The sequence below is a fragment of the Artibeus jamaicensis genome, unplaced genomic scaffold, assembly GCF_021234435.1.
Source record: "Artibeus jamaicensis isolate MK-2021 breed Jamaican fruit bat unplaced genomic scaffold, CSHL_Jam_final contig_76, whole genome shotgun sequence".
Lineage (NCBI taxonomy): Eukaryota > Metazoa > Chordata > Mammalia > Chiroptera > Phyllostomidae > Artibeus > Artibeus jamaicensis.
Genome location: NW_026521954.1, coordinates 24,817,535 through 24,839,688, shown reverse-complemented (window position 1 = coordinate 24,839,688; position 22,154 = coordinate 24,817,535). Strand labels below are relative to the sequence as shown.

General features: G+C 60.1%; 1 protein-coding gene across 6 annotated transcripts in view; it reads left to right on the top strand.

Moving 5' to 3' along the window:
- The window catches only part of JAKMIP1 (janus kinase and microtubule interacting protein 1), an 88,882-nt gene that overhangs the window by 27,685 nt on the left and 39,043 nt on the right, over positions 1-22,154 (top strand). For all 6 annotated transcript variants that reach the window (XM_053672436.1, XM_053672439.1, XM_053672440.1 and 3 more), the window contains 4 exons: positions 10,008-10,270; positions 13,977-14,471; positions 20,400-20,609; positions 21,470-21,589. In XM_053672436.1, the coding sequence (XP_053528411.1) occupies positions 10,142-10,270; positions 13,977-14,471; positions 20,400-20,609; positions 21,470-21,589 (954 nt within the window). In that variant the 5' untranslated portion in view covers positions 10,008-10,141. The remainder of the gene's footprint in view (positions 1-10,007; positions 10,271-13,976; positions 14,472-20,399; positions 20,610-21,469; positions 21,590-22,154) is intronic.

Here is a 22,154-nt window from a genome sequence, read left to right as displayed (position 1 = left end):
CAGTCTCAGCCTGCATCCCACCTGCTCACTAGAATGCCTTCCTGCCCCACTGGCCTGCCTGCATCCCCTCCCCGACTTCCGCTGCCAGAGCAGGAACTGGAAATTTCCTTACACACCCAGCAAGCACGGGAGGCCCTTTACAACTTGGCTCCAGCCTCACCTAACACTGCCGCCCTGCCCCGGGGCTCTGTCCTGCTTTGAGGAGTGCGAGAGTCTCTGAGGGGTCACTTGTGAGTGGTGAGGGTTGAACTTGGCCTTTGAGGCATGAATAGGAGTCTTCCAGGTGGAGGGGGAAGAGGGGCTGTCCTGGCTGGGAAGCGGCTCCTGCGGAGGTGCAGCTGCGTGACTGGGGGACGTCAGAGCGCAGGGCTGGGTGGGGGTGGGGCTGGGTGAGCAGGCGGCTGCGGCTTGGTGGAGAGCGGATTCATTCGCGGCTGCGGAGTTGGGTCACGGTTCCCCTGCGTGGCGGACCCTGTGCTGCGGGGCTGTCGAGAGTCACACTGAGTTTCCGTGTTTCCCCTTCCAGTGGAGCCTCTGTCTAGGCTGAAAGGCTCCCCCATCCCTTCTCTATTTCACTTTTCACAAAGGACCGTAGACACGTGACAGATGCCTTGCCTAATTGCTAAGGGCACAGCAGGCTTCCCTTCAATTATTTAGCTGGTGGAACTGGGACTTGGAACGTCACCCGCCTCTCTTTACGCTCTCCTGCTAAATCCCTCTGGGAGTCCAGACGTGCCGTCCTCGAGGGCCAATCTTGCAATGGTTGATGGGAAAGTGACCAAGTTATTACAATAACTCGGGGCTGAAAGGACCGAGCGTCTGGAGCCGCCGCACTGACTAGCTTCTGCACGATCGTGGACGGGCTTCTCTCCGCGCCCGTTCCTCTCTGCTGTGCGCCCCCCCCCCTGCCTGCCCAGCCCTGCGTGCAGCCCTGGGGCGCCAGATGGCTGCCCTCTCCAGGCGGCAGGACTCGGGTCAGATGGGCAAAGATGGGCCTTGAGGCCTCACTCTGGTTCAGCAGCCGGCGTTTAGTAGGCACCTGCTGCATACAGGCTAGCCTCTGTGATAGGGGAGACGTGGAATCCAGGCGTCCCGAGCCGGAAGGGGCCTCAGAGTTCATCACTCCTGCGTGGGAACACAGCGCTCTCGTGGGAGGTGGAAAGACTGGAGGTGGCACGGGGGCAAACACTTTAACAGTATTTATTTTTGTGCACATCAGAGAAAGTATAACTAGTGCGTTAATCCTCTGGTTTTGTAGATATTATTGCTTGGAATAAGGCTGAAGTAGTACACACATTTTTAAAGTGTCAGTAATTTTGAAGGAAAATGCTAAGCAGATGAAGGTTAAGTTGCACAGGGGCGTGAGGGGCCCGTTGGGGTCCCCTGTGTGTTCTCTATCTTGATCGCCAGAGCTCTCTGAGCTGCGCCCTCAAAGTGTAAACGGCGCCTCGGCGAGGTTGGCGTGGGGGAGCAAGTGCGTGCCGTGCGCACTTCCTGCAGGTCTCTGGGTGGCAGCTGGGGCTGAGGTTTGCAGACACTGCCCAGCCCGTGTGCTCGTGTTTCAAAGGAGAGAATGAGGCCCAGAGAGAGGCGAGTGCTGGCCATGCTGGCCAGGTGTTCGGACCAGGTGCGGGAAGGGCTGGTGGGGCTGGATTTGCCTGCCCTGTGTCTAGGAAGGTGGGTGTGGCGGATGGGCGTGGGTGTGGCGGATGGGCGTGGGTGTGGCTTGTTCCAGAAAAACTGGCTGTGCTCCCGCGGCAGGCAGTGGCGAGGGTTTATCAGACTTGCTAAGGACGGCCCCTCCTGTGAGAAGACTCTGCAGACCTCCCACTGCTGGGGACCAGTCTCACCAGCATCACTGTCGAAGCGCGAGTTTAAGTTCAGGGGGCAGAGAGGCACCTCCCAGGGGTTAGAATCAGACGTTCCATGGGCTGTTTTAGGGACGGCCTGCGCCGTGAGGGCCGCTGAGGGCTTTTCCGATGCCAGGTCCCGTGGTCGGCCACACAGAGCAGCCACACAGCCCCTCGGTGGGTGTGCAGGGGGGTGGCGGCACTGGGCAGGGTGGCAGGGTGGCAGGCTTCCCCCTGGGATCAGGTGGGCGGTTAGGGACAGCTCATCTGGGCTGCTGTGGGCGGCTGTGGCCGGAAAGCAAACAACTTTGTGTTTTTTCGCTCCCATTTAGGGCGCTGTCTGTTGGTTAGGTAGTTTTAGTTCAGGTTCATTCCTTGGCCCATCCTGCCTCTCTCCCTCCCTCCCTCCGTCCCTCCCTCGGTCCCTCCCTTCTTCTCCGTCCCCCTTCCCTCCTCCTCTTCTCCCTCCCCCTGCCTCCGGAAGCGGGTCACAGCGCCTTGGGCACGGTGCTGAGGACTGCAGAGGTTACCGTGGGCAGTAGTCCCAGCGGGGTGGGCTGACGGTCAGTGCTGTCCGTCACCGTGTTCCCTTCTCACAACACACCGAGCTTGCACGGTCAGGTGAGCGTCACGTTTTACAGACGTGTGTCTCCCGAGCCTGCCGGAGAGCAACCTGCTGCAGCTGTGGGGCCAGGCGGCTGCCGTAGGGGGCGTGACGACGGTGTTGCTCAAACGGAGGACCCGAAGACTGGGGTGTAGCTGTCATACCTGTCTGCCTCTTCCTGTTACGGTCAAGGGGGCCGGTTTTAGAGACCTGCGTTCTCAAAGGTGTTCTTGAAAGACTGCTTCCTACCGGTGGCATTGGGGCAATTCCCAGGGCCCAGATGGAGTCTCTCGAGTTTTAGGGGGAAGCTAGGTGGCCACGGATGCCGGGGCTCTGTGGGCCGTTTGTCAAGCCCGGGAGGCCGTTGGTCTGGAGGGTGCTGCTCCGAAGCCAGAGGAGCACATGGCCAGTCCTGGAGGCGGACCCCCCCCACCCCGGGCTCAGTGAGCAGGGCTGGGTCCCTGAGCATCAGACTTTTGGGGACGCCGATGCGTGCGGAGCTGCAGACAACGCCCTCGAGTTTCCCAGCACAATAGGAGAGACTGAGGCAGATGCAGTTCTGGTGGGCGGTAGGTACCACTTTCCGGGCCACGGCCCTGGGCAGGCCACGCAGTTTCTCTGGGCCGCAGTTTCCCTTCTCTAAGCTGGGGGTGAGGTGGGAGAAGACCGGCATCTGTTTCAAAAAACCATGGAGGTGGCTGTGCTGATACCACGAGGAAGCCCCCGGAGCTCAGGCCGGGGCGGGGGCGGGGGGGAGCATGGGCCTGCCCCGGGGGGTTGCTCATCTCCCCTCCCGGATGGGGAGGGTGTTCTGTGCTCTAGGGAAGCAGGGGTGGGGGCCAGCACCGGGCCCACTCACCATCGCCCCCGGAGATGCAGCTCTGTCAACTCGGGCACGTCTCCCGACAGAAGGAATGTGCCGTTGGCCTTGGAGGATGTGGCACGTAGGCAGCTGGAGGCTGGAGAAGAGGGGCCGTGGCTCTGTCAGCAGGGACCGGGAGGGCAGAGGTGCGCCCCACGTTGTTGGAGCCGGGCTTGTAAGCCTGGACAGGAGAGCTTGCCTGGTCTTCCCCGGCCTGGTGGCTCGGGAGGGCCTGCCCCGTGCTGGTGGGGTGGGGCGGGGGCGGGGAGGTGCGGAGCTCGCAGCCCAGGAGGGGAGAAGGGCCGTGAAGGTGGAGGGAGAGCCTGGCGGAGTTCGGACTTTGTGAGCAGTCACACACACTGCATTTAACTTAGGTCATCTTTTCGCCCTATTTTTAAAAGTCTTTGGGAGGTGGAGTGGGCGTTCCTCGGACCTCACGCACGGGTGGGGCTGCCGGGACTCAGTGCCAGACGGGTTTCAGACCCTGGACTCTGTTAACCGTGGGTGGCCCCAGACTGTGCTGCGTGACTTCACTGGGACCCTGGAGAGTGGGAGTCGTTCCTCGAGCATCGGAGGGTCAAGTGTGAAGGTCTGCAGAGCTGGGCCTGGACGGGGTGCCCACCTGCTGCTGGCCCTTTTCTTCTGGGAAGACAGGCCTCGGAGATGCCATGTGTGTGTTGGGGGGGGGGTTGGGACTGGAAATTAACTTTTTTTTTGAAGCCTTCCATTTTTTTCTTCAATTAGCCTGGTTTTACTCTTATCACTAAGAACATGACTCACAAAGAAAGGCCTGACAAGCAGTCCAGGCAGCGGGGCCTCCGCAGACTGGCCCAGGGCCCGCTGGCCGTGGTGTGGCACCCCCAGGCGACAGGCCCTTCGAGGGTGTCATGTGCTGCTCCACAGCCTGGGACTTCCCGGGAGGCCAGGGGGAAGCGGGAGGCCGGGTCCCTGGCCAGCCCTTTAGCCCGCATGTCCACACACACGTCCATGTGGAACCCTGCCCTGCCCAGTAGGACAGCACCGTGGGGTGGCGCTGTCCCCTGCCCCGGGCTGGGAGCAGGTCAGCCACGTGGCGCCTCTCACCGAAAGTGCAGTTGCTCTGCCTCCGTCTGCGGTGGGTGCACCGCAGCCTTCACATCCCCGACTTCTAGCCGCCGTTCAGCCCAGAACCTGCGAGGCTTCGTTTGGCTCTGGGCCAGTCGCCCAGCCCACAACCGTCCCTGAAAGCCGCCCTGCAGCGGAGGTCACACCTGGTTCTCCTTCCACCGCTGGCTCTTCTCTGAGCACCTGCTCGGCCTCAGGCACCGTGGTGGGCTCATCCAGTCCCCCCACGATGGGTAGCCTTGTCACGGGGGGAAGTTGTGGGTGGGGGGAGAGGTCTGTTTTTTGTTCCCAGTGCTGAGAACAGTGCCCAGCGGTCGAGGCCCGATGAAGATTTGTGGAAGGAACGAATGAATGACTGGGCAGGACAGGTCAGCAGGCGATGCCAGCCCAGCGGGGCCCGGGCAGCCACGTCAGAGGGCAGCACAGTTGCTGTGGGTTCGCTGGAGCCACTGTGGACGTTCCAGGGGAGGAGGCTTGTGAGTGGGGAGAAGCCCCTGAGGCGGAGCCATGCCCAGTGGGACCTGGGAGCTGGTGGGGCTGAGTGGAGGGGTGAGCCCTTGGAGAGCCGACATCTGGTTTTGGAGGAAGTGGGGGCAGGTGGTCAGACTGCAGGTGGCAGGGCAGGGGGACCGGGAAGCGCTCCAGAGGGAGTTTGGCCAGGGTACTGCCTGTGGGGACGGCAGCAGCAAAGCGGGTGGTGGGAGGGGAGGCACAGGGCCCGCGTGCGCTCCCGCGAGCTGGGCTGTGTCCGGCAGACGGCGGGTCCACTCTCTTTCTCTACTTGAGGAAGCACGTTCGCCACCAGCTGGGCCTCCCGTGTGGGGACGGGCTCCCAGGCTGCGGATTCGCACCTGCTGTCAGCGAAGATTCCCACGGCCCCTCATCCGGCTTCGTCCTTCTGAGCCCGGTCTCCCACGTGGCCTGGGTGCCGCCCCGGGCGGCAGGGTGCCTGGTGACCATGCACTCTTGTCGAGTCTGCACAGACAGAGCCTCCCGTTGAGCTCCTGCTGGCCGGGGCGTCGCCGCAGTGAAAGGTCCCCGTTCCACCGGTGGGGAAAACAGGCCCCGAGAGCTCGTGCAGAGTGACTGGTCTGGGGCGTGAAGCCACGTCCGCCTGGCTCTTTTCCAGCCACGTGACGTGGGCAAGTTCCTGTCTCTGGGCCGCGATTTCTTCATCCACAAGGGGGAGTGGTAACAGTGCCCGTGTCACCGTGGTGCTGGGAGGGGTCAGTGAGGCCGCCCCGGAGGAGGCGGACCCTGGCGCCCGCTGCACGGGCTCTCTTCTTGTGCCCTGTTAACTGGAAGGCAGGTTGGAGTTGGCACTGGAACCTGGGTGGCAGGGAGCGTGGACTCATTTGGGGTGGCTTCCGAGCGCTGGAAGGGGCCAGCTGCGGGAGTTCGAAGGACGCCCTTTCTGTTTGCGTGTTTCTTTTTGGCTTGAACTAGGAAGTGCTTTCTAGTGGAGGGGTCGCCCTAAAAAAGCAGGTGTCCTGTTATTGGAGGGACTTTGAAGAGATGTGATGGCTGCCCCGGCTGGTGTGGCTCAGTGGACTGAGTGCCAGCCTGCAAACCAAGGGCTCGCTGGTTCGATCCCAGCGGGGCACGTGCCTGGGTTGCAGGCCAGGTCCCCAGTAGGGGGCGCCCAGGAGGCAAGCACACATTGATGTTTCTCTCCCTCTCTTTCTCCCTCCCGTTCTCTCTCTAAATATAAATAAATAAAATCTTTAAAAGAAAAACTAAAGAGATACGATGGCTGCATGTGGGGCACTGAGGGGGGGCTCCTGTGGAGATGACAGGGAGGTGACCTGTGGGGCCCCCCAGCCCCAGGTTCCCCAGTGCCCTCCAGTGCCGGCTGCCCCAGTTGTCATGTGTGGCACTTGTTCCACACATGACAAAGAGCCCGTTTCTGGGTCGATTCATGGCCTTTGGAGCACTGTCACGTCTGTTGTCCCATCCGGTCCTTCCTGTGGCTGCCGGCGAGGTCACTGCAGGGGCTTGGTCGCGTGGCCGTGGACAGACAGCCACTGCTTGCTCACACGGGACTCGTGGGCAGGCCACAGCTGCCCCGTTCCAGCGCCTTCATTTCCATCCCATCGTGTGGCTTTTCGTCACGAGGGCTGTGCCTGTCCTTGGCCCCTGCCGGTCTTTTAAAGACAACACACGCATTTTGCACTGGAGATGCAGCACAGGGTCGTGGAGGAGCGGTGGCCGCCCGGGGCGGGAGCCCAGCACCCTCTCCTCCATGACTTCCATTGCACAAACAGCACACGGTGGTCACGGGTGCAAAGGGAACCCCAACAGCCACCGACACGAGCTGACGAACGGCGCCACGTCTGTCTCTCCTGGGCTGCCCTCCCCCCCGGCTCCAGGCCTTTCCCAGTTGAGCCCCCCCTTACTGACGTGCAGTCTCCTATTCAGCCGCCCCTGACCTGGGCCCTCGGTGGTCTTCAGTGTCCCCCCACCAGCAGCAACGCCAGCAGCGCTGCACGCCGCCTCTTCAGGCATCTGGCTTCCTCCTGGTGGGGACCCTTCCCTTTCCTTGAGCCCCCATGTACGACTGAGCCTGGGCTCAGTAAGTCAGCGTGGTCTGTCTGGGTCTCCATACGTAAACCCAGAGCACGCACTTACGCAGGGAGAGGTGCTTTCAAGGGACTTAAATACAAGTGTCTGGTGTGAAAACAGCTAGGTTCAGAATAAACAGCTTTACACTCGCAGAAAGGGTGTGACTCAGCAAACACGTCTTTGTTGAGGGCCCCTGTACGTAGTGGTTGGTGAGGCGAGCAGTCAGTATCGCAGAGAAGGCCCTGGACCGTGGGCTGGGATTTCTGCTCATCAGAAGGCGTTAGGGTTTTGGTTGTCTGGGAGCTGATGTGACTATTTTTACCAGCATTTTGTGAATCCCGTTATAAAAATACCAGGCGGCGTGGGTGGGAGCGGAGGCGGGGAGCGGAGGTGGACATCTCTCCCCACTCCCAGTAACCGAACGATCTCTGGTGACTCACGCCAGCTTTCTCAGCCTCTGCAGCTCGGAGGGGAAGGTCCCCTCCTGTCTCAGCCCCCAGGTTGTGAGGGTGCCGTGTCCCGAGGGGAGACGTTACCACGATTGCTGACGTCAGGTGCGGCACAGCACGAGGCAGGGTCCGTGCAGACTTGGTGCCGGGAAGCGGATGATCTGAGGCCTGGGGGTGCTGAGTGTGTCCCGTGAGCATTTGGCTCCGTGCCCAGTGTGCTCATTTCCTGCACCCACTACACAGAATCCCACAAATGGGGCCTTCGAACAACGGGACTGTGCTGTCGCAGTTCCAGTTCTGGTCCTGGAAGGTCCAAACTCCAGGCATGGGCAGGGCCGTGCTCCCCCTGAGGCTCCGGGGGAGGGGGGGCGTCCTTCCTGCCACTCCCAGCTCCAGGTGGTTGTTGGGGTTCTTGGTTCTTTGGCTGTGGCTGCATCACCCGGGTCCCTCCTCTGCCTTCACGTGGCTTTCTCTCCTGCGTGTGTCTCCTCTGTGTGTCTCTTCCTCGTAAGGACACTTGTCACTGGATTTAGGGTTTGCCCTGATCCAGGATGATCTAAGCTTGAGATCTTTTAGCTTAATCACGTTGGCCAAGACCTCTTTTTCCGAGTCAGGGCACATTGGCAGATTCCAGGAATACTGTGTGACCATCACTTGGGGAAGACTGTTCTGTCCCCTCCCCTCAGCACCAGCCGAAAGCCAAGCTGTGGTGCTTGAGGCCCGCTGCCCAGCCAGAGCTCGGCCCCTTCCCTGCACGAACCTGGTTCCTGTGCGCTAACCCGTCCTCCTGCTTCTAGAGCCTTGTCCCTGAGAGGCTTTGCCCTGCCGAGGGCAGGCAACTTTGTGGGGACCAGACCAGGCCCTGGTGCCCAGCGTGCTGGCCGACACTGGTGGGCACTGCATCAGGCTGAGAAGGAACCGGCTCAAGCCGAGTCTGGCATATAGTTCAAGGTCAGCAAACGCCCACTTTCTGTGAGCAAGTCCCATTGGCTGAACTGTGAATACACCCCTCAAATGCACCCTCTGGCCGACTCCCAGCCGCACCTTGTCCCAGCTCCCGTCTCCTTGTTTGTCTCTCTGCCTCAGCAGCCTGGACGCTCTGTAAACAACCTCATGATCAGAGCAAGGCCCACGCGGGGCTTCCTGTGTGTGGCACAGCCTCATTCCGGCCTCCCCTTCCTCCGACGGGCGGGGCTGCTGCCACCCCAGCCTGGGGCAGGGGCCAGGTCAGGCCCAGCATGGCCCTGAGGTCTCCAAGCTGCACCTGAACTTTTCCAGGGCCAGCTCCATTTTTCCCATCAACCAGCAGTAGGAATAGAAAACTTGCTTTACCTGGAAGAGTGTAAAGAAGAAAATAAACATCACTTATGATCTCACCATCTGGGGGAGTCACTGCTGACATTTGGGAGGCGTGGCTGTGTTCTCGGGGTGTGGGGCCTGGCCCCCAGCAAGCACTGGAAAAATGGTTGTGGCCAAGTCAAAAAAATGAACAATATGTATGTTTAAGAAAAATCGAGACCACAGATGACATTTGCGTTTTGACCCCACCTGTTCACTCTCAGGACCGTCGCCTTTCTCTGTGTGGCGTGTGCCGGCATGACTGTGATGCCATTTGCCTGACTGTCCCTTGTGGCTGAGTGACGTGTGGGTGGGAGGCACATTGAGTGTTTGCCCAGAGGCTGTGGGTCTGGGGGTTGCATTTGTAGAAGTGGGTGGCCTGTTGGAGCGGGGAGCAGCGGCTCTGTCTGTGGGCGTGTCCTGATTGTGGTGGGGGGCAGTGCCCACTGCTGAGAACTGCTGTGCTTGCCCGGGACTGCCGGCAGGTCAGAGGACCAGGGATGAATTATGGACCAGGCTCCCATACGTCAGATCAGAGCAGATGGAGTGCATGCTGACTGTGCTGATCTGAAGGACAATGTACGGATCTGGAATCCATCAGTGACGGACTGCCCCCGGAACGCAGCGTCAGGGCGTTGGGAAACAGCGCCCTCTCCTGTTCAAGACGGGTGTAACTGCCCTCCACTCTTGCCTCCTTAGTGGCCTTGCCTGCACTGGCCAGTGCCCCTCCCCTGGGCCCAGAGCTAGTGGCTTGGGGTGAGCAGTGCTGTGTTAGCCTGGGGAGCTGGGAGGAGGGAACCCCTGTCCTCTGTGAAGCCTAAAAAGTCTAAAAGTTAGTTTTTCAGAGTGTGGTCCTCGGACCCTGCTCCAGAACCACCTGGGTGTGTGGAAGGGACATCCGGACCCCCTGGCCCCACCACATCCCTTGCCTCCAGGGACCTGCCTTTGGAACAAGCACTCGTGTGGCTGAGTCTCCCCGACCTTCGTAGACCCTGGTCTACAGGGCACTTAGGTGCTGTGGTCGCAGGTCCTCCGGGAGTGGGCCCAGGACTCTGAGCCTCGACAAGCTCCTGGGCGGTTCTGTGCAGCCCGTTCGGGAAGTGCCCGGTCAGCGACCCCATGAGCAAGGGCCTGGCCCAGGGAGGGCGGCCTCAGCCTTTTCGTCTGAGTGCCCGAGGCAGCTGGACACCGGCGTCTGTCTGTCTCTCTCCCTGCTAACCCGGCTTCCTCCTCCCCAGGGTCCCGAGTGATGGTGGTGTACACGGGGGAGGAGCTGAGCCCTGCGAGACTGGTTGGCCTGGCGGAGCGGGCAGCGGCGCCTGCTGGCTGGCGGGCCTGAACGTGGACTCTCGGCACCTGACCGAGGGGAAGCATGTCTAGGAAAGGCCGGGGCAAGGGCGAGAAGCCCGAGATGGAGACGGATGCGGTGCAGGTGGCCAACGAGGAGCTGCGGGCCAAGCTGACCAGCATTCAGATCGAGTTCCAGCAGGAAAAGAGCAAGGTGGGCAGGGGCGGGCCTCCGGCTCCCTGGAGGGGTGGGCTTTGGGCAGTATTGCCCCTGGGGCATGCGTGGAGGGCGTGTTCCCGGGCTGCGGGGTGGCTGCGGGGTGTCTGAGACGCAGCTCGCCCCTTGTTAAAGTAGGTCTGACGGCAGTGGTGGTACAGACTCCGCCTGGGTGCCAGTCCCAGCCCCACGGCTTCTGTGACCTTGGACCAGCTGCTGAACAGCGCTCCCTGCTGTAACTCCCCTCACCTGCAGGGCGGGGCTGTAACAGTGCCACCTGGTGGGCTCCTGGTGGGAGTTTGGAGGGGAAGGCACGGGACGGGGCTGGAAGGGAGCCTGGCTTGGTGAGGCTGTTTGGCTCTCGTACGGTGGGTTTGAGCTTTAACGCTGGTCAGTACAGTGCCCAGTGGGGCGCCAGGTGCACTGCAGATGCTGCCGCGACACCAGCAGTGCTGCCGAGACACAATTGACTGCCTACGGCAGCGGGAGGAGCCCAGGCTTCCTAATCACTAAGACCGGGCTGCAGCCACAGCTTGGCTCCTGGCTGCCTTCACTGTCTTGGACAAGTGACGCACGGCCTCCAGATCTTCGTCTGCTCACCTGTGGCGTGAAGCCCTAAAGATCTTCAGAAACAGAGACAATGCAAAGCCCTCTGGCCTCTGGCACTTGGGCCCTGCCACAGCCCTTTGTGTTGGCGTGGTTCCGCTTTGGGGGTAGAGCAGGCGTGGTGGGGGTGAGCGTAGGGTGGGGAGCATGGCGTCGGGCCTTGTTGGGGAGGGGAAGCCACACCCTGAGCCCTGCCCGTAGTCCCTACAGGTGTGGTTCGGGGCACTGCAGCAGGTGTCCCTGTCTTGTTGAGAGCTGGGACTCCGCAGCGGCTGGGGTGCTCGGTGGGGTCCATCTCCTGGGAGAGCAGGTGGCTGAGTTGGAGCCCTAGCTGTGACCCCAGCTCAGGACACTCCATGGAGAGCAGAGGCAGCGTCCCCGACCTGGGGTGATGAAGAGCTTGTGGACACTGAGGATGTCAGGGTTAGTGCAGCCAGCCTCTTCCAGCAGGTGGCTGGTGTGGCGCCCATCTGTCCACACCTGCCTGATGTAGGAGCACTCACCTGCCCGGGGCCCTGGGGCTGGCCGCCGTGGGGCGGGGCCTGCAGGGCCTGGCCAGGAAGTAGCAACGGCAGCTCTGGTCCCAGGGAAGCCACACAGCCCAGGTCGTTCTGCCAGGGCTCCATTCCATCTCTGCCATGTCACCTGCCTGGAGGTCTTGGGACAAGCCATGTAATCACCCCTGCCCCGGTTTCCCCGCCTGTTACACGGAGGCTTCCGCTGCAGCTGCCTGCCTGCCTTGCTTAGGGGATGAGCGAGGGTGGCGTTTGGGGCCCACGTGCCGCCTGTCACACGCAGTTACTCAGTGGTTGGCTGGCATTTACTTGGTGTCTGCTGCACTGGCCGTGCCAGGTGCCTCAAAGGGCCTCCTGACCCTTGGTGACCTGTGAGGTCAGATGTGGTTTTTTCCAGCTTATGAGGGAGCAAACCCAGGGCCAGAGGGCAGAGGTGACTTGCCGCAGTGTCTTAGCTGGCTGGGGCTACCACGACGAATTGCTACGACTGGCCGACCCGAACAGTGAAAACCTACTTTCTCACAGTCATGGAGACCGGTGGTCAGAGGTCAACTGTGGGCAGGTGGTTTCCTCCGACGGCCGTCTTCTCCTGGTCCTTGTGTGGTTGTCCCTCTGTGCGTGTCTGTGTCCCAGTCTCCACTTTTCACACCGGTGTCACCTGGTCCCTGGCCCCTCCCAGGGCACGGCCGACCGCTCCCAGGCTGCCCTTCACACAGGCCTCTGCTCTCCCTCTCTGCACCCGCCCCCTCCCTCCCCGGGACCGCGGTTCCCTTTATCTGCTCTTTGCCTTTCCGCTTCCCTCCTCCCAGCAGCCTTACCGGGGCTGCGGGCCTCCCTGTGTCACAGTCAGGGCTCTCGGGGAGAACCAGACCCAGCAGGAGGTTTCACGCATGTGAATCACAGGCACCTGCACATACACGGGGTGGGAGAGGGTTTTTCCCAGAAGTCGGCTCACACGCCCTGGAGGCTGACGGACCCGGAGCCTGCAGGACGGGCAGCTGGAAGTTCCAGCACCTGCTGCCGTGGCAGCCTGGGGTCCAGAGGCGGCCCCAGGCCGTGCCCCTTCCTCACTGGGGACCTCAGTCTCGTCTCTTCAGGCCTCCCACGGGCTGGGGGAGGCGCACCAGGGTTGGGGAGGGTGACCCGCCTAGTCAGTGTCCGCCAGTCTAAATGCTAATTCCACCTGAAGAAAGATGCCCACGGCAACATCTAGACTGGTGTTCGGCCAAATGACCGGGTGCCGTGGCCCTGCTAAGTGGACACGTCACATGAGCCATCTTGAGGGTCCGTAACTGGCCCAGGGACATGCACTCATCAGTGCAGACTCGGGGGGTGACCCACCCCCATCCTTCCTGACTCCGACTCGCTGGCCACATGGGCCTGGAAGTCAGGATGGCACTGCCTCCCGGCCGGGAACATCCGGGGGTGCTGGTCCTTCAGCGAGACTGCGAGTTCCACAGTTCGAGGCCCGGCCTGGAAGGGAGGCGCTCAGTGCTTCAGGCGAAGCCTGATTCCAGCCCTGGGGAGGTGGGCCTGGGTCCCAGGTTCCTTGTTCTGTGTCTGTTTCCAGAATGTTGTGAGGGGCTGTTGACCCTGCCTTTGCCTGGTGGGCTCTGCTTGCCTCGGTCCCTGCTGTCTGTTGTGAGTAAGAACCCGCCCACACCCCCGCAGGCACCATGGAACTCCTCACCAACCCAGGTTTCAACAGAGTGGTCTGGGGGGATGCAGCCCTCAGCCCGGAGGCAGCCCGTCCACAGAAACTGTTTGTTTCTGTTCTCGCATGATTGGCGGTATTTAGAAAGCAAATGGGTCATAAAGCGTCTGGGGACCGTGTGGATGGCGTGTTGCTCGACATGGAAAGGCCGGGTACAGCTGTGCGGAGTGTATTAGAACACACTCCCTCGGCACCTTTCATGATTCGTGTTTTCAGCTGTTGGCTGATTGCACGGATGCGCCCAGGTGGGCCTGGTCGGCAGCCTGGCATCTGCGGACACCAGCTGTGGGGCCAGGTGCCGGGAAAGCCTGGCTCCGCCCCTCCGCAGGTCAGGAAGCATCTCCCAGCTTCAGCTGCTTGTTGAAAACAGAGTCCCCGCCCCCAGGGCTGTGAGTGGTCAGTGTGGGGGAGGCGCTGGAGCCCCAGCCCAGGTGGTAGCTGCTCCTCCTCCTCCAACCCACCCTCTCTACCCGCACCGGCCCTGTCTTCTCCAGCCCCGGAGGCCAGTGCGTGGGCGCTGCAAATACATTTCTGGTTTAAAATTTGTTCTGTGTTAGTGAGAGGCGATTTTTGCTGGCTTGTTTTCGGGTGGATAAATTGTCCGTCTTTGTAAATCTCCAAGTTGAAAGAAAGTCGAAGGGCTGATGCTCCGCCCCAACGCCTTCACATGTTTTTCCAATGCTAGGGGAAAATCCCAAGAAAATAGGGGTGAGAGTTGAGGGTCAGGACTGCGGGGACGGCAGGAGGGGGGATTGGAGTGTGGGGCCCTGGACCTGCAAGGCCATCAGGCACGGAGATGTGTGGGAGGTATCCTCTGGGCGTGGCTGCCGTCCCAACCCTGGCCCTGACCCCCCTCTCTCTGCTGCAGGTGAGCAAACTGCGGGAGCGGCTGCAGGAGGCCAAGCTGGAGCGGGAGCAGGAGCAGCGGCGGCACACGGCCTACATCTCTGCGCTCAGGGCCAAGCTGCACGAGGAGAAGACCAAGGAGCTGCAGGCGCTGCGCGAGATGCTCATCCGCCAGCACGAGCAGGAGGCGGCGCGCACGGCCAAGATCAAGGAGGGTGAGCTGCAGCGGCTGCAGGCCACGCTGAACGTGCTGCGTGACGGCGCAGCCGACAAGGTCAAGACCGCGCTGCTGGCCGAGGCACGCGAGGAGGCGCGCAAGAGCTTCGACAGCGAGCGCCTGCGGCTGCAGCAGGAGATCCTGGAGCTGAAGGCCGCGCGCAAGCAGGCGGAGGAGGCGCTCAGCAACTGCATGCAGGCCGACAAGACCAAGGCGGCCGACCTGCGCGCAGCCTACCAGGAGCACCAGGACGAGGTGCACCGCATCAAGCGCGAGTGCGAGCGCGACATCCGCCGCCTGGTACGTGCTCTGCGCTCCTGCCCCAGTAGCGCGCGCGCGCTCACTTGTGTGTCCTTCCTCCCCGCAGGCGTGCAGAGACTCGGAGTTGTGAGGGCCCCTGTTCTCCAGGCATCGAGGTTCTGGGCGCAGGGTTTCCGGCAAACACCCTGCCATCTTAGGTGTGCTAAGGGGCTCTGGGGCGGGGCAGGTCTCTTCACACCAGGTGTGTGATCCCTGACAGATCACCGAACTGCTCAGAAGTAGGCGCTGCTCACCTGTGAAAGGAAGTGAGGAGGTAGAGGGCAAGGCTGTTGTCAGAGAGGACCTTGGCAGTATCTCAGAGTGCTGGGCACTTCCCGATTCACTCAACACACCAGGGCCAGATGTACACCTCGCCGTGCCGTCCTGTTCCAACAACTACACACACGTGAACTGCAAACAGTCATAGGTTTTAGGGGTCAGAGAGCCGTGGAAACTGTGAGGTGGAGGGCAAGTACAATTTCAAAGGGAAGGGGAAGGAGCGGGGCTAGCCGCCAGCCTCTGTCTTCCCTGGGGGTTAGGGTTAGTGGGAGGGGGGCATCGGGCTTCCCCAGGCAGTGAGATTCCACTGGAGGTTAGAGAACTGAGGGGATTCTGGCACCTCTCGGGGTCTCATAAGAGACAGGAACCTGGAGGAGCCCCCCCCCCCCCGCACTAGGCCCATTTGCCCGGTAGGCTCCTTGCTGAGTTGACACGGGGGCTGGGGGCCAGATGGCAAGGCAGAGCGAGGCCTCCCTCCACCACACTGTCCTCGGGAGACCCGGCTTGCCAGGGGGAGGGGCCTGCAGCTAAGCCTGCAGTCTGCCCTCCAGGCATTTGTCGGACTTTGAACTTGTGTGGTGTTGCTGGAGGCTCACTACCCAAGGAAGCTGAGATTCCCAGCCTGGATTCCAGCTGACGACAACAGTGATATTTACAAGGGATACGTCTCAAGGATGAGGACACAGGCTGAACTTAAAGCACTGGAAAAAGATACATCCCATGAACTTGACCCAAGGAGAGCTGTCTGGTGGTGCTGATGCCGAAGAAGCGAAGCAGGAAGTAAAACTCGGCACACTCGGGGCAATTCCTTGCAATGAAGGGATTGATTTGATTAATGTCAAAGGATTTAAGGCAAGAAATAAAACGGAACCCAAGCAGGGAAAATTCTCTGTAATGAAGGGTTCAGTTCCAGAGGAATGCACCTAACAGAACGTCAAGTGTGTAAAAGAAAACCATTCTCCTCAAAACTAAGAGGAGAAATAGACAGATCCTCAGTTGCACTGGAGACCAGCAAGTGGAAGGACACCGAGAAGAAATGAGTGGAGACATGCAGACTTGAAGTGACATGACCCACGCAAACTAAAGGGACCCAGCACAGTGTCCCCGCCGCTGCAGAGCACTGTCCTTCCCAAGAGGACACGCCACTCACCGAAATGGCACATTTCAGAACATGGGGGTTGGGGTTAAATCAGTCCTTCGAGCAGACCTTAGTTTAGACAACAACGAAGAAACGATGAGAATCCAATATCTAAGCTTCCATCTCAAGAAGAAAGAAAAAGAGCAAATTAAACTCCAAGAAAGGAGAATGAAAGAAATTGTGAAGAGCGAGGCTCATGAGTAAGTCAGTAAAGAAAGCCAGTGCACTCAAGGGTTCATGGAAGGCGACGAATCTGGTCACCCGCGCCAATACTGGTGAAGAGGGAAAGACACGCTAAGCCCCAGTGTAAGGAGTGTGAAAGGGGGCATGTCACAGCTCCTGCAGACACCAAGGACACGACAGAGTGAGCACATCGTGACCCGCATGGGCCACTACACCTGAGAGGTGGGTGAAAGGGGCATGTCCCTCGCATAAGCTCAACTCCCCAAAACAGACACCAGAAGAGACAGAATTGGAGCAGTCCTGCAGCTATTAAGGACATTTAGTCTGTAATTAATCATAATTTCCCCACGAAGGAGAGCCCAGAGCCAGATGGCTTCGCAGGTGAACTGTCTGGAGTATTTGAGGACGAAGTTCAACAGATTCTACACAGACCCTTCCAGAAATTGGGAAAGGGAACGTGCGAGACAGGAGGCCAGCATGGTTTTGATCCCAAACCAGCGAATGAGTTTATAAAAAAGAAAACCTTTAGGTGATTTCTTATGGACACAGGAGTAGTGAGTAAGCTATTTGACAAGTCAAATATATGGAAAGGCTAATAAGTCCTGACCAAGTAGGGTTTATTCTAGGAATACAAAGAATAGTTCCATGTTCTCCAGTCAGTGAATGCAGTTCCACTAGTGATGGAGTGAAGGAGGAAAACCATACGATCATCGTACTAGATGCAGAAATGCATTTAATAGAATTCAGGTCCTGATATCAACTCGCAGCAAATGAGGAGTAGACTGGTGTTTCCCTAATCCGAGGAAGGTTCTATTCGAACAGCTCCTAACTGTCCACGTAAGGCTGAATTATCGAACATCTCCCCTGGATTCCAGAGTAAGATACCACCTTGGCCCCCACTGCTTCTACTCAGTTACCGTGCCCTGGTGAGGACCTCACGTTGACACAGGACAGCCAAGAGAAATAAGTTTTAAAGACTGGACAGAAAGGAGGAGAAACTGTCTTTATTGGCGAGTGATGATGTGGAGAACCCAGAGACTCTGCAGCCCATTAGAATCTGCATTTTTCAAGGTCTCTAGTTGGAAGGCAAACACACAAAGATAAGTTGTGTTTCTAGCAGTGACCTGGGAAGAAATAACGCCTGCTGTTTCAAGCCCCCGAGTCTGGTCGTCTGAGGCTGCCCTGGGAAACTGGCGGACACCACGCCGGGGTCCACGCCGGGCACTCGGGGTGCTGCATTCCCCAGCCCCCTTGCTGCAGGAGGTGGAAGTGGAAGCAGATGGAGCTCGAAAATCAAAAAGTCTCCTTCAATGAAGACCCCCCCCCCACATTCTTCCTTCTTCATCTTCCTGTCCCGCTGCCAGTTGAAGGTGGAGATGTGATGGCTGGCCCTTGGTGGGCATGAGGGTCACGGTTGCATCCCAGGGCCCCACTGAGGGGAGAATGGGGAGGTGCCTGAGGCCCTCACTACCCGGGGAGCTCCGCAGCAGCCCTCCTCAGACCCGTGCAAGAGGGAGAAATAAGTTCCAGGTCCTAAGCCCCTGTGTATGTCGGAGTCTCCGTTACATGCAGCCGGACCTAATCCAAACAGATCTGAGTCCAAAAATTGCCAAGTTACCGTCCCAGGTCGACCGTAACTGCCCTTTCTTCTGCGCTTTTCATAAGAGGTGTGTTCAGTGTAGAAGTGGGAGTCTGAAAGCCCTCCATCTAACCCAGTCCAGCTGCCCAGGAAATGAAGCACAGCGCAGGTCCCCAGCATGTTGCCATGGGCAACAGGCTTGCCGGAGGAGTGACGTTTATCCAGGAAAACAGGAGAAATGGCCAGTCGGCCCTTCCCCTCTGTTCCCCTGAGAGGCCAGTCCAGGTGGAGAACACACACATGGAGCAAGCCTGACCCGGGACAGTTCCACCTGGCACTGGGGCAGACGTGTGCGACCCAGGGCTGCGGGGACAGACTGCAGCCCTGCCTGGTGACTTGCAGCACCGCCCGGCTGGCACAGCTGGCGCCCTCACATCAGTGGTTGTGCTCTGACCGACTCCAGTAGGACCGACTGCCTGCTCGGCCGCCTCCCCTCTGGGATGGCAGCTCTGCGGGCGGGGACCCTGGTCTGTTCCGCTCACACGTTCCCCCGCCCAGCACTGGTTGAGTGATGAGAGCGCACTTGAGTGTTTAAAGCGGCGGCCTCCCCTCACACAGCTGCTGTCCCGCCTGGAGTGGCGTGTGCGGGGCAGCCGAGTTTCCCTCGCCTGTTGAGTCTTCCCTAAAAGGTGCCCTGTCCGTCCGAGGGGAGCTGGCCAAGCCGGAGCTGCCCGCGCACCGTCACCAGGGGGCGCACTGGGCGCGGTCTGCCGCTGCGCAGGGAGAAAGTGCACCAGGCGCAGCCTTGGCTGTGGTCCCGAGGTTGTCCTGGGGGAGGCTGGGGATGGGGGAGGGGGGAGACCCAAAGAGATGGTCAGAACAGTAGGACTTTGTTTGAAATGCTCCCAGGCTTGATTTTGGGGGTACCATTTCTCTCCTATAATCTGTCTTGTTTGATCAGTTTTTAATTGTCTACTGTTTAAATAAGATAGCCTTCCATTTAACCAGGTGCTAAAATGGAGCAATCCCGGCAACCAACGTGATGGGGTTATAATACGCCACGTCTGTGCTGACTTCCTTCCGTGGCTGGTCTAGATCTCCCCACAGTTGGACAGAGCAGGTTCTGGAGTGATCCCGGTGTCCCCGTGCTACAGAGGCTGAGGCCAAATCGGGAGGCCGCAGCCTGCCTGCGATTCCACGGCTGGAGGGGCGGGGCTTGAGCTCGCTTCCCTCCGCCGCCTGCCTGCGCAGGACTCCCAGTGAGTTCCCGCAGGAGTTCCAGTGGCGCCTGCGTCTGAATTCGTGGGGTGTGGTGCGGAGCCCCACACCGAGGTTCAGGTTCCAGTCCGCTTGAATTTCTCGCACTCCGAGTGTGCCCAGAGAGGGCACTTGTGTTGGTGTGCGGGGGCCACCTCAGCAGACGGCCAAGAGCTTCATGGCAGAGAACAGCAGAAGTCTTTTCACCCCCAGTCCTGGGGGCCAGACGTCCAACATCAAGCTGCCTGCGGGACTCCACGCCCCTGGAGGCCTCAGGGAGGCCCTTCCTGCCCCTCTAGCTCCTCCTGGCGGTCACTGGCCATCCCCAACGTTCCTGGGCTGTGGTCGCGTCACTCCAGCCTCTGTCTCCATCTTCACCGGGCCTCCTGCTGTGTGTCCCTTCTCCTTTTATAGGGACACCAGTCGTAAGGGCCCCCTTCTCCAGGGTGACCACATCTTAACTAACTGTATTTGCAGCAACCCTAGTTCTGGATGAGTTACAGTCTCCGGTTCTAGGAGGGACCTGGTTCAGGGGGGTCCCGGACCCCCGTACAGCACCCCCACTGGGGCAGTTTCCCAGCCGTTGGCTTTGTGTCCAGGGCGGTGGCGGGATGTGGCCTGGGGCCGGAGCTCCTGTCGCTCGGTTCCCTCCAGGGGAGGCTGGGCAAGGCCAGGCTGGGTGGGCTGGGGCTGGACGTGGCGAGTGAGGTCTCCGGAAATACCAAGCACCCCATTGTTGGGTGGCCGCGTGGCTCCGAGGGGAGTCAGGGCTGGGGAATGCACTGACGTCAGCGGCATCCGAGGGACTTGCTGTCATGGGTGAGGACACGGCTGTCTGGGGAGAGGACACAGGCCGGGGAGACGGCCAGGCCTCGGAAACCGTGGACGTTACCCAGGCAGGTGGGTCTGTCAAGAGGGTGGGGACAGAGAAGTCACCACACAGGTGGGAGAGGGCAGGAGGGGGTCCAGGAACAGGGAGCGGGAGACACCGTCATGCTGAGAAGACATGAAAGGACAATTGCCAGTGGGTCTGGGGGCCAGGAGAGCATTGGAGGCCTGAGCGAACTATCTGGTGGCGGGGTGGGGGCTGTGCCCGACCGGATTGGATGGAGGGGCGAGTCGGAGACCAGGAGAGCAGCCCACTCTGAGAAGAGCTTGGCTGTGGTGGGTGGGGGGTAGCTGGAGGGGCCCAGAGGGCTGGTGTTTTATTTCGTTAAGGTGAGAGGGACAGGGCTTAGATAAATTTGGGAGGTAAGTGCCCGGTCAACTCTGTAGGTCCTTGACCCCGCGTCTCTCTGCTCCTCTGAGCCAGGGAACTGGGGCCTGGGCCGTGGACTGTGGTCTCTCTGTGCCCTGAGTTGGCTGGGTTCAGCGGACCTGGGCCCACAGGTCAGCAGCCCGCTTAACCTCCTCTGGGCCCCGGCCTGGCAGGGGAGCGATTCCCCCAGTCCCGAGACCCTCTGTTCCACGGTGCGTTCTCCCTCTTTTGCAGATGGATGAGATCAAAGGGAAAGATCGTGTGATTCTGGCCTTGGAGAAGGAGCTGGGCGTGCAGACGGGGCAGACCCAGAGGCTGCTGCTCCAGAAGGAGGCTTTGGACGAGCAGCTGGTTCAGGTCAAGGAGGCCGAGCGGTACCACAGCAGCCCAAAGAGGGAGCTCCCGCCCGGCATAGGGGACATGGCGGAGCTCATGGGTGCCCAGGTGAGGGCTCGGGCGGCCGGCCCCCCACCGTCCTTCCTGCCACCGGTCATCCTTCCAGCCAGCTGGCGTGCCTCCCCCACTCCCTGCCATCCGTCTGACCACCCTTCCTTCCCTGGCTCAGCCCTGCCTCTCCAAATTTGCCGAACACTCCCCACGTTCTAGGCCCTGGGAATGTAGAGGTGGGCAACCAGCGGCTTTTGCCTCCCGGGGTCCTCGACTGCCTCCAGTTGAAAAGAAAGAGAAGAAGCTGTCAGGGCAGGGCCTGCCGTGAGTGTGCAGGGGGGCCCAGTCCAGACGGCGCGCACTGGGTGGGGCTCAGCCGGCAGGCAGGGCGTTTGGGGCAGCGGCTTGGTACTTAATAGGCACCGAGCAGGCCGAAGCAGTGTGCGTGTGTGCGTGTGTGCGTGTGTGCATGTGTGTGCGTGCAAGCATTCATGTATTCATTCACTCATTCACTGAGTAGTCCAGGGTCTCACGTGTGTTGCATGCAGACGCCACAGGAGGTGCTGGCATCTCAGCGGTGAGCAACACGGACACAGTGCGCGCCTTGCGGGGCTGGGCTGGCACATGCGCTGTGGGCGTTCACGGGCGGGGGCTCGAATGTCAAGGCCCCTGAGACCACACTCAGGTGTGAGGAGCCGTTGGTGGGTTTGGAGTCTCGTTACTTTTGAAATGAAGTCTTTTCGGGAAGTTGCCCGCAGGGCTCGAGGTCTCGTCCGTGTTGCTGGACTTCTGGGAGCCCCGGCCTGGCGTCCGCGGGCTCACCGGGCCTGGCTGCGGGTTCTCCAGGAAGGGTCTGCGGGCCGCCTGGAGTCACGCACGCCTCTTCAACACGCACTTGCGTCTTGACTCCTTTGCAGGATCAACACATGGATGAGCGGGATGTGAGGCGATTTCAGCTAAAAATTGCTGAACTCAATTCGGTGATACGGAAGCTGGAGGACAGAAACACCCTCCTGGCAGATGAGAGGAACGAGCTGGTAACCAGCCCCGAGAGACGGACGGTGTGGGGGTGCAGGTCGGCTGGGAGGGGGTGCAGGGTCACTGCCGGGGACCTCGAACCCGGCTTAACAGGAAGTGACCGCAGAGGCCTCCCACTTTCTTTACTTTCTCATTTCTTTCCGATTAAAAACCCGCACACACTCGCTAAGAAAGCCTGTCACTGCCCTTTGTTTCGGCAGAAGCTTGTCCCTGGCAACAGCCGGAGAAGTCAGAGGGACCCGTGGGGAGGGCGTGCGTCGGGGTGTTGTTTATACCGCAGTGTCCGGAGCGGAGCCCAAACACCTGAGTGCCCTGTTCTCCAGGGCCGGTCCGCGGACCGTGGCACACGTGTGCAGTGGGTGTGTGCGGTCCGTAAGAATGAGGGCGTGGGTCATGATTGTCACGGAAACTGGTCTGCAATGAATTAAACAAGATTGGTTTATAGGTACAAATAGATATGTATATGTACAAAGTACATCGTCATCCTGGAAACTGGGAATTGTTTCAGGTGGCATGATTATGGATAATTTTTATTTTTTGCTTCTCTATTTTACCTTTTTAAAA